The sequence below is a fragment of the Suricata suricatta genome, chromosome 9, assembly GCF_006229205.1.
Source record: "Suricata suricatta isolate VVHF042 chromosome 9, meerkat_22Aug2017_6uvM2_HiC, whole genome shotgun sequence".
NCBI lineage: Eukaryota > Metazoa > Chordata > Mammalia > Carnivora > Herpestidae > Suricata > Suricata suricatta.
The window spans coordinates 88,628,838-88,644,509 of NC_043708.1; the positions used below are offsets into that span (position 1 = coordinate 88,628,838).

Sequence of the window (15,672 nt, forward strand, 5' to 3'; positions counted from 1 at the left end):
ATAAATACTGTATTGGGTTTCCTTTTTTAGAAAATATCGTGTTCTAACTAATTTGTCTTTGGTACTTCCTCCTAAATCTAAAGTTTTACCTCAATTCTTTCCTACTGAATAAGCCCATGTTTTTTAAACAGCTTAGCTACTTATATTTGGTTGTTTCATGGTCACCTTAAACTTAATCAAATACAGTACTTTGGAGCAAGGCCCAGTGAAAGATTATGGGGGACTACTTTGAAGTCAGGTATCCTAGACCTGAGCTGAAGCTCAGACATTTACATACTGAGGACAATGAGTATATATAAAATTAGTTTTTGAAAGTGTACTTGCTCGCTCTCTATGCCTTTCTCTATTAGACACACATACACAAGCTTATAGCTTATATATATTATAAAGCTACATAGCTTATATAATTTAAAAACATTTTTAACATTAAAAATGGTTAAAAATCCAGTAAGAAAATTTAAAATAAAGCAGTAGTGAATTTAATAGTATTTTAAACACATTCTCAGAATTTGACAAATCAAGATGTAAAAAGGAGATCAAATATCTAACTAATATAACTAATTAAATGTATTTAACACACAGAAATTCCTTTATAAGTAAACCAATATTATCATTTTTAAGGCTTGTATTATGAGAAGTTTGCCCCCTAAGTAAAGAATAATACAAGAATCACCATTAGTACCTAAAGCTATTCTGTAAGTATTAAGAAATACAACTAGATAAGAAAAATATTATTTAAAGACTGAAAAAAAGGTAAAAACCATTATTACTAGTAAATATGCTTTTCACTCAGTCTGTAGTTTCTCATTACTGAATGCTGAATACTTCCTACAGGCTAATGTAGCTCATGTAGCTCACTTTGCTTTGGGTTTTAGGTGTTTCTGTTCTTAGGTTTTGACCCCTTAATGCCTTGCTTGTCTCTGGTACCAACACAGAATTGGTGCAATCCTGTTTCCTTGGTATCCTGCTACCTCCACTCCAGCTTAACGAAGTTCACAACTATTTTAGGCTTTGCTCTAACAACACTTTCATTAAATCCACATATTCATGTTCAATGAAAAATCTTGACTGAACTATGTTGAAATGAGAAAGTTTTAAAATAAAATACATTTTATGTTTGTAGCTCTCTTATACCTTGGGATTTCATTCTTTATGAGAATGCACACACAGAGACAGATATGCAGACACACAAAAGTGACCATTACTTTACTCATATAAAAAAATGAAGCTTACTTGTCTCAGAAATTATGCTGTTCCACTCAAATATTTTAGAGGCATGGTCTTTCAAAAGAATTGAACATTCCCCTAATCTTGACTCCATGGTCATGACTGCTTCATGTATTCGAGGGACAGTTTCCCACAGATGTGTATAAATCGACGCAAATGAACTATCTTCTTTTATTTTCTTCACAGTATGTAGCCATTTCTCACGGTTTCCAAACTCGGTTTCCCTTGGCCAATAATCCTGCAAAAAATGTGAGCGAATACAACCTAAGTCATTTTTGATGAATTTAAATAATAGAGTTGAAAATCAATGAGCTAAAATTGAGACTTAATTCCATTGCATTGTCTTTTTTTATATTGAAATATAATTGACATACAAGCTATATTAGTTTCAGGTGTCCAAAATATTGTACAACACCTTACTTTTTTATTAAATACACATTTTTAAAAATTGTGAAACAATCGTAAAGTTTAGAAGTTTCAAATGTTTTACCAAAAAAATGTATTTCCTGAATCATTTGAAAATAAGTTGCTTACTTGACTGATGACCCATCTTCCTTGAATACATTAGTGTTCATTTACTACAAACAAAAACATTCTCCTACATTACCAAAATAAAACCATCAGATTAGGAAACTGGCATTCATACATTATTCTTACCTAATTCTCAGACTCTGTTCAAGTCCTATCAACTAGGATCTAGTTCAGTGTCATGTACTATACTTAAGTTTCATATCTCTAGTCTCCTTCAGTCTACAAGGTCCCCAGTCTTTTTTTTGATCTCTATGTACCATAAAACCTTGGGTTGCAAGTAGTCTGTTTTGTGTTTCACAAGATGAGTAAACATTTCTAATAAATTTTAACTTGATAAATGAGTGATGTCTTACTATAAGAGTAGTACATGACCCCCGAATGTCACATGATCACAACTGAGCCAATGTTTGTTCTCTCCCCCCCCTCCCTCTCTCTCTCTCTGTGGGATGTGAATGATCATCTCCCATGCTCAGATGCTCAGTCTCAGGCTACAGTATTTGGCAGAGGTCAGTGATTTTTCAGAATGTTGGAAGGTGCCCACAACTGGCACTAGTATATTTTGTGTTACTTCAAAGCACCTATGGACAGTCCTTTGCTTTTCCATTCAACAGTAAGCTTAGGAATGCTTTGCTTCATTCTAGGCCAGGCTGCCTACAGATATAAGCCCTTTCCTCTGCTGCCTTATTGCCAGTTACATTAAATACAGTTTATGACAAGAGTTTATTATTAATACTGTATGTAGTCAATATCCATGCGAGTGTATACAATGGCCCCCATGCAGAAAAAGATTCCACTGAGCCAACAGCTAGCAGTGACTCCATCAGTGATAAAGGCGTCCTACACAATAACCCTCCCTCACACCAGCCACGAAGGTTTTCAAAGGTAAGTGCAGGTTAATTTGTTAATTTTTCTTTATATTGCATATTTTATTTATTATTTTGTATTGTATTACAGTATTGTAATCATTTTTATATAAATACTTTTGGGTTGTGAAATGAATCATCTGAGTTTCCATTATTTCTTATGGAGAAATTTGCTTTGATATACAAGCATGTTTCTGGAATGAATTATGCTCACAAACCAGGGTTTTACTGTATTTAAAACCATGAATTCCCAGTGAAACCTGGAATTCCAATCCCAAACATTCTAGTTTTCTCCTTCCATATTACAATTGCCACCTCCAACAGTGAAAAATCTAGTTGCCACTATCTTTAGTATATGTATTTATTTGATCAATCTTTTCAGGTAACCAATCTCTCCTATCCATGGTAGCCTCTTTTCTATGTAGATGCCCTTTTCATCCTTAGATTCTGACGTCCAATGCCAGGCTGCCAATTCTTCAGGGATACCTTCCTTACCCTCACCTGGGCTCTGACTTGTCATACCAAGCTACAGCCTACTTCCATACCTCCCTGGAAAAATTCCTCATCCCCAGCCACATTCCGTTGGAATCTCATTCCACTGGACCTCAGGCATCACATGAATACTTTCCTCACCACGGTTGAGTGCAGAGAGCTTTCCCAGGGCCATCACGGCACATCCTCCTCCCCAGTGTCAATAAGGACACCTGCCTTGTTTGGGTCCCCTAGTGGCTTCAGGACTAAATTGCACAGGAAGGGAAAGAGAAGGGAAGAAAAGAAAGGGAAATGAAGGGAAAGGAAGTAGTTTCATAATAACATTTGCAAATTCTAAATATAGGATTATATTTTAATTATAATCAATTAATAGCAAAACAAAAAATAAGCCTACATAAAGGTTTATGAGTGAAAGAATGTTTTTTGCAATGGTAGAAAATTTGCAGAGAATAAACTCTTGAACGGAATTTGGATGAGATATTCTGGGAATTTAGCTAAATGGGAATAAATATGAAGTCTGCAGATCAGGAATTACTTAAAATTTTAAATCGCCCTGGTCTAATCCACTTGCCTTTTTCTTCCTTTAAAGGCTTTCTGAACCCATCATACACATCTTATTTATAAATATGCCAATAATAGCAGGTACCTGGATAATACCTAGCTTCTAATTCTGGAAAACTTTCTCACAGGTATCTAGGTCCTTCCATCATTTTAGAAAAAAGAATATACTTAGATTCTTAAGTGCCATCTCCCAACTCCTACAGATGTGTATCTGAAACAAGACACAACCACCTGGAGAAGTTTCTTGCATTAAAATGTGGGTCTTATATATCAAAAAGTACAAAGACTTTGGGAGAGTAAGATATAATCACAGGATACAATTCTTGGAGACAAACATTTTCAAGTTAGAATGACAGCCACATTCTAAAACGCAGTTCTTAGGGGTCATGTGTTGCTATTGTTAGAGGAGATTTGGGAAAGAGGAGAGAAACTGAAATGCAAATGCATTTGACAAGATTTTATAATATACACAAACCTTTATAAAAATGTATCCTTATGCCAGACTTGAGATGTCACAATCCTTGTTCCAAAAATATCGAAGTATATTATGAGTTGAATAAAGTATCCTGTAATCCTATAAGCCTGACCAGACTCTGTCTTCTGTACTTTCCCAAGGAAATCAGGGGATTGACTGGTGTCCCAAATACATCTCCATAAAGAAGGTGATATGTACCTAAGCTCTGAATCTTTTACTGGCTTTTTCATGGCTGCATGATTAAATGGATAGCAGATGGTGATCTTGGGGCAGATCATTCCTGCCTTTCTCCTTTATTTCTCTATTTACTTTCATTTATTATTCCTTTCTATTTTGCCTTCACCGAGCTGCTCCTTGAATAGAGTATCATCTGAAAGTAAATTTTGTGGTCAGTTCGAGGGAAGGTAAACTGGAGTCAACTAGCTGCCAACAGGCAGAAGAGCTGCCAGGCAAAAATGATGTCATTACTGGCAGAGGGAAATGCAACATTACTAGGGTTTAAGCATCCAGAGTCCACAGTGATTATATTAATTTATAAACAAATGTATTCCAATTCCAAAGAGACAAAAGAATTGGACTGGAAATTTCTGTTTCCTAAAGAGTTAAATTCTCCATTGTAGCACTATAGTCCTCAGTGATAACTTCAGGAAGACATTTATCTTATTTAAAAGGTCAGCAAAGCAAAAATCAGCTACGTACTTGTTATGTTTACTTTAATTACTGCAATTAAACGTTGGCAATGGTGGAGGCACAGATATTACATACTAGTACACAAATAGAGATAGAGCCTAGTAGCTAGACAAAAGGGCTCTCTTGAAGTTTGAGAAGAGATTTTGTTTACTGAATATATGTATTCACCCACATCCTAAGCCCTAAAAAAAGTGCTAAGGTTTCACCCATGTCCTAAGCCCTAATAAAAAGTGCTAAGGTTTCAAAAAATGAGTAAAAATATGAAGAATGACCAGGGTTAGAAAAATTGACTTTTAGCTCTTCTTCCCTTACCTTAAGCTTAGGAAAAAAAGGAGAACTTTAAAGAATGCATGGATGAAAAAATAAATAAGCAGATAAATAAGTAGGCTGTTCCCTGAATAAAGAGAATGGGATTGAAATAATTATTCTATCATCAAATACCTTTGATCCTCTGAGAAAAATCACAGTAAAGATCTCAGTACCCTCTAGGTATGGATTACAAATGTAGTAGACTTGTTAATAAAATTGATATGAATGTAAATTATTCCTGGATAAAAGTCACATGAAATCAGAAAAACAGGACACAGAGTAAGAAATAAACATCAGGGAAGATCAAATGTGATGTGAAAATAAGGAAAGAATTCAAACCAACTCTTGAGTACCCAAAACTGAAAAGAACTAAAAGAGTATGACACTAAAGAGAAACGGAGGGTGATATAAATTCCATGATGGCAAGGATTTTTCTCTGTTTTTTGTTCATTGTTGTATTTCCAGGGTCCAGAACAATACTGGGCATCTTGTATGTAGTGGATAAAAATCATTAAATGAATGAATGAACAGGATAAGTCAGGGAATTGGTTAGTAATGCAACACTAGTGGAAGAAGAGGCAGTTATAAATATAGAATACAAAAATATTCTTTTATTTTTTATTTATTTTTTAATGTTTTAAATTTACTTTTGAGAGACAGAGAGAGACAGTGCGACCAGGGGAGGGTCAGAGAGAGAGGGAGATACAGAATCCAAAGCAGGTTCCAGGCTCTGAGATGTCAGCACAGAGCCCGACACAGGGCTCGAACCCACGAACCGTGAGATCATGACCTGAGCTGAAGCCTGACCCTTAACCCAGCTAAGCCACCCAGGCGCCTCCAAAAATATTTTTAAAAAATAAAAATGGAAACAAAATGGTGATGGAGTAAAGGGGAAAGAGGCAGAAAGAAAATGTGGGAACTGATCAAATAGATAAATGAGAAATGACTGAAGGTTTAAAAAAAAAAAAGCACACAGAACTGAGACAAGAAACAGAAGAGGGGAAAGACAGGAGTAGAAGGTTTAAAATATTAAAATTACAAAATAAAAATAAAAATGGTAGGAACTGGCCAAAATGAGACATCTTTAGATGATGTGATAAAAGAGAAGTGATAAGACATGAGAAACTAAGAGTTCACATGGAGGCTCCAGGTCCGGGCCCACTGCTAGCTAGGAGCGGAGCTGGGGTCTGAACACAGGCAGCCTGACAGCAGAACCTCTGCTCTTCCCCACTACACCGCTATGCAGACGCATACCTTTGCTTTTATATTTTAGAGGGAAATTAACAGATAGGCTCTCCAGGAAGCCATAAGCGGTTTAGAATATATTTTAATTTGTTATTCATTTGCTTGTTTATCATATGCTTCATTTCTAAAAAAAAAAATATGACAGCTCCATGAAGGCAGGGATCTTGGCCTCTTTTTATTCACTAGTATATTCTAACTGTAATAGGTACTCAAAAATATTTCTTAAATGAATCTGAGGAAATTATTATTTCTTTCTTATGATTGCTTATAAGACAAAAATTTTATCCAGCAAACAAGAAACTAAATATCCAGTCATTTTACTCCTGGATGCTTTCAAATATTCAATAATTTGGCAATGCACAGACATAGTCATGCCTTGTTAAAAAAAAAAAAAAGTAACTACAGGAATCAAGTATTTGGTTGGGAAATCAAGACAATACAAACAATTTTAAAGATAAATCCATAAATGATAAAACAGTACAACTAGATCAAATGCCATATGATAACAATGGAAAGCTATCAATATAAATGTTGGCCTTTGGATACAAGGACAGTGCTTCTTACATGCCATTAATAAAACATATGCTTTGATTTTTATTTTATTCTGTCTTTGGTAAAGGGCTGGCATAAACCTGTGATCTTCATTTGATTAGCATTATTCTTAATTTTAAGCAGAGTGATTATACATTTTCCAACTCAAAGAATTAAAAATTTCATGTGAGATCATACATATTTAAACATATATGATTATATAGTCATAGTTATTTGTTGATTTTGGTTTAACTACAATCCTTTCCCCTTGGCATTTTTTAAAATTAATTAGTTTATTACCAAGTTGGTTTCCATATAACACCCAGTGCTCTTCCCACAAGTGCCCCTCTCCCTGACCATCCCCTTGGCATTTTAAAAAGACCTCAAACATTGTAATTAGACACAATTCCATCATTATTTAAACCAAAATACAGTAAAACTTTGGATTGTGAGTAACTTCTGTGAGTGTTCCATAAGATGAGCAAACATTTCTAATAAACTTTAACTTGATAAATGAGCGATGTCTTGCAATATGAGTAGTGCACGACCCTGAACATCATATGATCACAAATGAGACACAAATGTCTGTGTCTGTGTCTCTGTCTCTGTCTATGAAATTGTGGGTAATTGTCTCCCATACTTGGATTGCTCAGTCTCAGGTTGCAGTGTCTGGCAGAAATCAGTGATTTTTCAGATTGTTGGAAGGTGCCCACAACTGGCACTAGTGTATTTTTTGTCACTCTAAAGCACCTATGGACAGTCCTTTGCTTTTCCAAAGAAGAGTAAGCTTAGCAATGCTTTGCTTCATTCTAGGCCAGGATGCCTGCAGATATAGACCTTTCCTTCTGCTGCCTTATTGCTTCTTACATTAAATATAGTATATGACAAGAATTCATTAATACTGTAGTGTAGTCAACATCCGTGCTAGTGTATACAATGGCCCCCATGCAGGAAAAGGCTGAAAAGAAAGGTGGTAAGAAGAATATGATACCAGTATAAATTAAGGAAATTATGGAGAAGTACAAACAAGGTATGCAAGCGCCTGAAGTTGCAAGATTTTATGTCTACTTCTGCATCTCATCTGCAGAGGAGGAGGAGAAAAAGGCAGAGGAATCCCTCACTTCAAATGAGATTAGGGAGATACGTAAAATCTGGGAAACCACAAAATTTTGTAGAAAAGCACCACCCAATTAAGGCTGAAGCTGTGCAAGAGATGAATCTGTTTAATGACAATGCAATGTCACATTTCTGCAAAATAGGAGCTTTCAACATGAAAGCACATTTTGAATATTTCATTCTCATTCAACAATCAAGGAAACTGATACACCACCTCTGCAAATTACTTGTGAGTCTAAGCTGCAGTACATAGATAAATGAGGTTAAGTACAGAAAATTAGCAGATATTCTTTAAGTGTAAATGTTCAAAAAAAACATATTAGCAAAATTACATAGAAACTTTGTATCATCCTTTTGATGGGATATAGATCTAGAATTTTTTCAAAGTCAAAAAGAGAATAGAGTATGGGAAAGAGGGAAAGGCTATGACATAGAGCTTACATAGAGATAAATATAAGTAAGGAGATTAATATAAGTATTTCCCACATTGAAATATAGTTTTTTTGAATTTCTATTCCCAGTTTTTTCTTAAGTCTTCCATTTAGCCACAAGTGATATTTTAAAAGATGTAATGGCTGGGGAGCCTGAATGGCTCAGTTGATTGACGTCTGACTTTGGTTCTGGTCATGATCTTGCAGTTTTGGGGTTCGAGCCCTGCATCAGACTCCGTGCTGATAGCTCAGAGCCTGGAGACTGCTTTGGATTCTGTGTCTTCCTCTCTCTCTGCCCCTCCCCTGTTCATGCTCTGTCTCCCTCTCTCTCAAAAATAAATAAATGTTTAAAAAGTTTAAAAACATAATAAAAGATGTAATGGCATATAAAATAGATGTACTACTTACCCAATTTTGAAACTTTAAGAATTCTTCAATGTTCCGTGGAGGTTTATGCATTTTCTAATGAAGTAAAATCAATATTGCTTATTAATATAAACATTGCTAACTAACATACTTAACATAAATTAACATTGTTTATGATGTTTACACATAATTTACTTAAGCAAATGATGCTTCTGGACTTAAGTTACAATTTTCAGAGCCATAAGACATTGTAAAATATTCACTTTGTAAAGTCCCTGCACTTTGAAAAGGAACAGAGATCAATGTTGAAATTCCAAGCCTCCAAACCAAATTCTGTAAAAGGCTTCCCTCTTATATATTGCTCCTAGAGAAAAAACCCCACATGAATCCTGTTGAATGTCTTCATTTCAAATTCCTACAAGAGTTCCAAGATATTTTGGGCTATGTTGGATGGTGTATACAATAAATACAGAGCCAAAAATATATTAACTCGCCCCTCTTGCTGATGAAGTATTTAATAAAAGTCCACACTAGTGACATGGTGAAAATAACTTGAATATTTGGATATTTCCATGTAATAAGTAATGGTCCCATTTTTATTAGTACTTTCCTCATAAGTTGAAAACATATTCTTTCATTAGACAAATTAATTTTAATCAAGACCACATCTTGTTCTTTGCCTCTGCCTCAGAGACTGTGTACATATTCTTACTTCTGCTTAGAAGGCTCCCTGTCCCAAACCCTCTCTCTTAGTCCCTTCTTGGTCTATTTAACTCTGATTTTAAATATCAAATTAAAAGTCACTTTTTCTAGGAAGCTCTTCTTTTCCCCCAAAAAGATTCTCTATAGTAACACACAGGCTTATCTATATGAGGATAGAAACTATGGTATAAGTCACTGCTGAATGGTCAAAATTTCATACAGTGATTGACTCAGGGTTAGTACATAATAAGTACTTGCAATGAGTATAAATTAATGAATAAATGAGTAGATAAATGTCAGAGAAATATGTAGTTATTTAGAAGAGTATTAAGACCGTTTCTAGAGAATGAAATACCTATTAGAAGGCAAAAATAAGACGAATTGAGAATATCTTAATACAATATCCTAATGGTCTGATGATGACATGTCTGAAAAGCTTATAGCCCATTTGAATTTATTTTTCACATATATAAAATGATCAAGATTACAAACCACCATAGTTTTGTAAATATAGCTACACCCATGGGGTTGAAGAGAATATTTCATTCTCTAATACTGTTTAAAATATATGATGAATATAAGCAAAAATGCAACAGATAATAAATAACAAAATAAAAGGTATATGTGACAACCATTGCAAAAATAAGTGTTTGGAAGCAAAGCTGCATAAAGCTGTCAAAAATATTTAGTGGAAAACATGGGGCTCTAGATTGAGAAGGATAAGCAATAAGAGAGATGGTATGCACAGAATGCTTAGAGACAAAAAAGAATGTTATGGATACAATATCTTCAGAGTGAGTGTAGTAGTTATTTAGAAGAAAACTATCAGTATATTTGAAATGTATGAAATATAAAGAAGCTAATTAGAACAATTTAAATGTTGCCTTTTTCTTATAACAGCTATCAAACCACTTCTAGTACAAAGCACCAAAAAAATACCCACATTTCTTTAAAAAAATTTTTTTAAATTTATTTTGAGAGAGAAATAGAGAGCAAGGAAGGGAGGGGCAGAGAGAGAGGGAGACAGAATCCCAAGCAGGCGCTGCACTGTCAGCACAGTGACAAACCGTGATATCATGACCTGAGCTGAAGTAAAGAGTCTGATGCTCAACTGAAGGAGTCACCCAGGCACCCCTTGCTTTCTTCTTTCTTTCTTTTTCTTTTTTTTCTTTGAGAAGAGCTGACACACATTACATTAGTTTCAAGTGTACAACAGGGTGACTCAACAACTCTATACCTTATGCTACGCTCACCTAAGTGCAGCTTCGGTCTGTCACCATACAACACTATTATAACATCACTGACCCTATTCAATATGCTACACCTTTGATTCCCACGGCTTATTCCTTCTACAACTGGAAGCCTGCATCTCCCATTCTTCTTCACCCATTTTGCACATCAAAACTCTAGCAACCATCAGTTTGTTCTCTGTATTTAAAGTTCCGTTTCTGATTTTGTTTGTTTTACATTTGTTTTGCTCTTTAGATTCTACATATAAGTGAAATTATATGATACTCGTCTTTGTCTAATTTATTTCACTTTATTTCACTCTAGGTCCATCCATATTGTTGTAAATGGCAATACCTCATCCTTTTATGGCTGCATAATATTCCATTGTGTGTATATGTATATATATGTAACATTCTTTATCTACTCAAAATAATACATTCTAATTAAACAAAATTAGAAAAATAAGTTAAGGAAGTGAAACTCACACAAGATCCAGCTAATTTCAAAATACAATTCCAAAGTTCTCTAAGTGTTAAAAGGAATAAGGCAAAAATTAAATGGACTTCTGCTCTGAGTAGAATGTAGGATGAATAATACCTATACTTCCCTGGTAACAACAAAAGAAATCCAGACAAAATAAAAATCTCACTTTTCTATGAGGTTACTGAAGAGTAGTGCGTGCTAGTGAGCAGTATGGGCTACATAATTTGGACAATGTAGAGTCCTTTGTTCAAAAATTATGAAGAATTTTAAGACGGTACCATCAGACCATTAAGCCAAGTGTCGGGTCCATCTAATCATAAGGGCCTGTGCAACTGCAAACCCATGCCGCCTTTCTACCTGGATGCCTGGATGCCAGAAATTAAAAAAAAAAAAAAATTCCCTTTGTAAGTGAGCATAAAGCTGTGGCAGCGTCCTTACCCAGCCGAGAGCTCTGACTATCCTTTGAGGGAACTATTGATCCTCTATGGTGCAGAAACTCAGTAACCTTGCAGAGATGAAGAGAAATCAGCTGGACCTTAAGCATCAGCGTGAGTGGGAGGAAGAAACTGGAGTCTGAAAGACACCTGAATTCAAAAACAAATGACTCAGACAATCCCTGCCCAGACGCTATGTTTTACTTCTGAGTTTTGTCAAAAAAGCACCAGTCCAGGAGGGGCTGGAAAGAACTTATATAGGCCAATGCATTCTTACATTACTTGGGCCCCAGGGCCCCAATAGAGTTGACTCCAAAGGTGAAGCAAAAATGTCAAAAAGTCAGTCCCAACTTCTCCCAAATACTGACAAGATATAAGAGTTGGGTATGAAGAGGGAAGTTGGGTTAGCCACAGGGGAACTTCAATCCAATTAAAGAGCAGAAGCCAGCTGTAAAGTTCAACTAAACTCTGGAGGTTTCAAAAACATCAGCATCTCACTTTGAATGCCAAGGAGAAAAAAAGGACTGTGCGAAATTACACTTCATCCCTATAATTTTTCCCACATAATGTCTAATACAAAATAAAACAATTGCAGGATGTACAAACAAGAAGTAAAATGGGACCCATAATCAAAAGAAAATACAGTCAATGGGGCATCTGGGTGTCTCAGTCGGTTAAGTGCCAGAGTCTTGATTTCGGCTCTAGTCACGATCTCACCATCCGTGTGGGGGGTTTGAGCCTCATTCTGGGCTCCACACTAACAGTATGGAACCTGCTTGGGATTCTCTCTCTCTCTCTCTCTCTCTCTCTCTCTCTCTCTCTCTCTCTCTCTCTGACTCTCCAGCCTCCCTTCTCTCTCTCTCTCTCTCTCTCTCTCTCTCTGACTCTCCAGCCTCCCTTCTCTCTCTCTCTCTCTCCGAAAAAAACTTCACAATACACATAGCAGAACTTGATACAATTAAAGGGAAATATAGGCAAAAACCAAAATTAGAAATCTTCACATACCTCTCTAATTGGTGAATCAAGTTTGTACACACATAACACACACATGCACAAATTAGTAAAGAGATAAAAGATTTGAACACTGTCGAACAACTTAACCTAATTGACATTATAGAACAACTATATCTCCCAAGTACAGAATACACAATCTTTTAAACTAATGGAACACTGAACATTCACCAAGATGGACCTATGCTGTACCATAAGACAAATCTCAAAAGTTACAAATAACTGAAATCATTCAGACTGTGTTATCTGACTACATGAGAAAAGAGAAAACAGCAATAAAAATCATCTAGAAAAACCTTAAATACTAAATAATCCATTTCTATGTAAAATATTGGTCACAGAAAAAATAATTGAGAGAATTGGAAAAAAATTTTAACTGAATAATAATGAAAGATAATGAAAACACAACATATCAAAACTTGTGGGATACAGCTAAAGTTATGCATAGAAGAAAACAACTTAAAAGTACTTAGGAAACTAAAACAATGAATTAAAAAATAAATAGAAAAGGGGCACCTGGGTGGCACAGTCTGTTAAGCATCCAACTTCAGCTCAGGTCATGATCTTGAAGTTCATGAGTTTTGAGCCTCATTTTGGGCTCTGTGCTGACAGCTCAGAGCCTGGAGCCTGCTTTGGATTCTTTGTTTCCCTCTCTCTCTGCCCCTCTCCCATCCATGCTCTGTCTCTCTTTCTCTCTCAAAAATAAACATTAAAAAAAAATTTTTTTTAAGAAAAAGGGTAAAAAAGGTATGAAAGGTATGAGCAGAAACCAATGAAATAAAAATATGAAAATAGAAAAATCAAGCAACCACAAGTTGGTGCTTTAAAAGATGAAAAAAAAATAATAAACCCTTAGTAGAAATGAGTTTAAAAATGGAAAGGAAAATGTATATGGCAGGAAAAAATGATCTGCTAGACTGATATATTTTAATTGATATATTTGATTATAATGTTTTACCACTTTGGCAGAATGTCTGAGGTCAGATTACTAATAATTACATAAAAATATGGCTATTATTAAACAAAAGAAAGTAAAAGGTTGTATTAAAAGCTAAAGTGATCATATGTGGCTTACGGTTGAATGATATTTACAAATGTGAATTTCAACAAAAATTGAGACATTACTACATTGAGAGATAAGGGAATAAGAACATGTGCAGGTAGAAAGAAGGAATGTTCTTACACCTGGGGGTGGTGTTATACAAGAGCTTTATCATTGAAATCCATAGAAGAATGTCAATGGATAATGTCTGAAATTGAAAAATCAAAGATCTGAAATGTAAGTATATTTTGACATATGCAGTAAATAACAGAAGAATTATTGAAAAGACTTGAAAGAATTTTCCTTTTGAGAGATCTGAGAATACAGTGGAGGGATTGGGAACTATCCGGTTTCGGTAAAAAAATCTAGAACATGGTCAACTGTTACTGCTTAACAATATGTAAATGTTTCTCTACAGTTCCCAGGCTCGCATGCAGTAAAGGGGGTTTGGGGGGAACATTTGGAATGTAGGCAAAGTGATATATGCCATTTTTTAAGGATGACCTCTAAAACTTTTTGTATGATTCACCATGCTTTCTTCCTTGTCAGATAAGCTGTGGACCAAGTCTTAGGAGATAGGCGAACCAGTAAAAATAAAACAAATACAAACAACCTGCATTCTTGAGTCTAACGTTTCACCTGACTAGTGACATCTTTAATGGATTTCCTGTGAGAAATAAAAATTTACTGTATTAAAATCCCTGAAATGTTGGGGTTTTCTGCAACAGTAGTAAATTCATCGTGGTGGGTTGTTTTTTTTTTTTTTAATGGCCACAAATTCCTTGACAATCTTTTGAGAAGTGGCATCTATCTATGTCCCTCTCCTATAATCTGGACAGGTCTTAAGACACACTTGTAACCAAAAAAATGTGTGAGAAGTGACACTGTATTACTCTTTGATATTAGGTCAGAAAGACATGTAGTTTCTGCCTTGTTCATGGCAATGCTGGACTGTGGAGCACTCAGAAGTCTGAATTCACTGCTGCCATATTATGAGGAAATTCAGGCCACGTGGAGAGGCTTACACATAGGATTTCTGCCAGCATTCCCAGACTTCCGAGCTGAGTTATCAGAGAAAAGCTGACTCTCTGTGCCCTAGCGAACACACAATCCATGAGCACAATAAAAAAGTTTTTTAAGCCATGTTTTGGACTAATTTATTACATAGCAGAAGTAACCTGATACATCACTTCAATGAATAAATAGTATCATTTGCTTTTTGTAACCTGAGCACCTGAACAGTTAAAGAAGAAAAAGGCATGAATTATTTATTCTTGGCCTGGAGACTTTTCTATTGTTCTCTTTCTTACCCAGAAGTTCATCTTTCCCACTAAAGCAGGGGCCTTCAAACTTTTTAAAGGGAAGTGCACAAGAAGACATACATTTTATAAATGCACGCACCCACACAGAGATCTTTCTTATGATGGGGTTAAAGTTTTGATAAACCCATAGTTGAGCTGAAAATGCATTTAATACACCCAACGTACTGAACATCATAGCTTAGCCTATCTACCTTAAATGTGCTCAGAATACTTACATTAGCCTAAAGCTGGGCAAAATCATCTAACACAAAGCCTATTTCATAATGAGGTGTCGAATGTCTCATGAAATTGACTACTGTACCGAAAGGGACAAACAGAATGGTTGTAAGCATACTGATTATTTACTCTTGTGATGACCTGGCCCATGTGGCTGCCCAGCATCACAAGAGAATTTCATACCACATATGACTAGCTCAGGAAAATATCAAGTTAAAGCTCTAAGTATGGTTTCTACTGAATGCATACTGAATTCACACCATTATAAGGCCGAAAAATCCCAACTTAAAGCAGAGACTGCAATTTTAAACTCCACGAATACTTAACTTTACTAAGCGCCATGCACTGACATTGCCACACTATACTATTTCATTTTTTAAAATGTGTAGTTTTGG

General features: G+C 35.4%; 1 protein-coding gene across 1 annotated transcript in view; it reads right to left on the reverse strand.

Moving 5' to 3' along the window:
- FAM227B (family with sequence similarity 227 member B) overlaps positions 1 to 15,672 on the reverse strand; it is a 112,539-nt gene that overhangs the window by 95,738 nt on the left and 1,129 nt on the right. The window contains exons 2-3 of the mRNA XM_029950679.1: positions 8,880 to 8,933; positions 1,234 to 1,465 (exon numbers count right to left, since the gene is read on the reverse strand). Of these exons, the coding sequence (XP_029806539.1) occupies positions 1,234 to 1,465; positions 8,880 to 8,930 (283 nt within the window). The 5' untranslated portion in view covers positions 8,931 to 8,933. The remainder of the gene's footprint in view (positions 1 to 1,233; positions 1,466 to 8,879; positions 8,934 to 15,672) is intronic.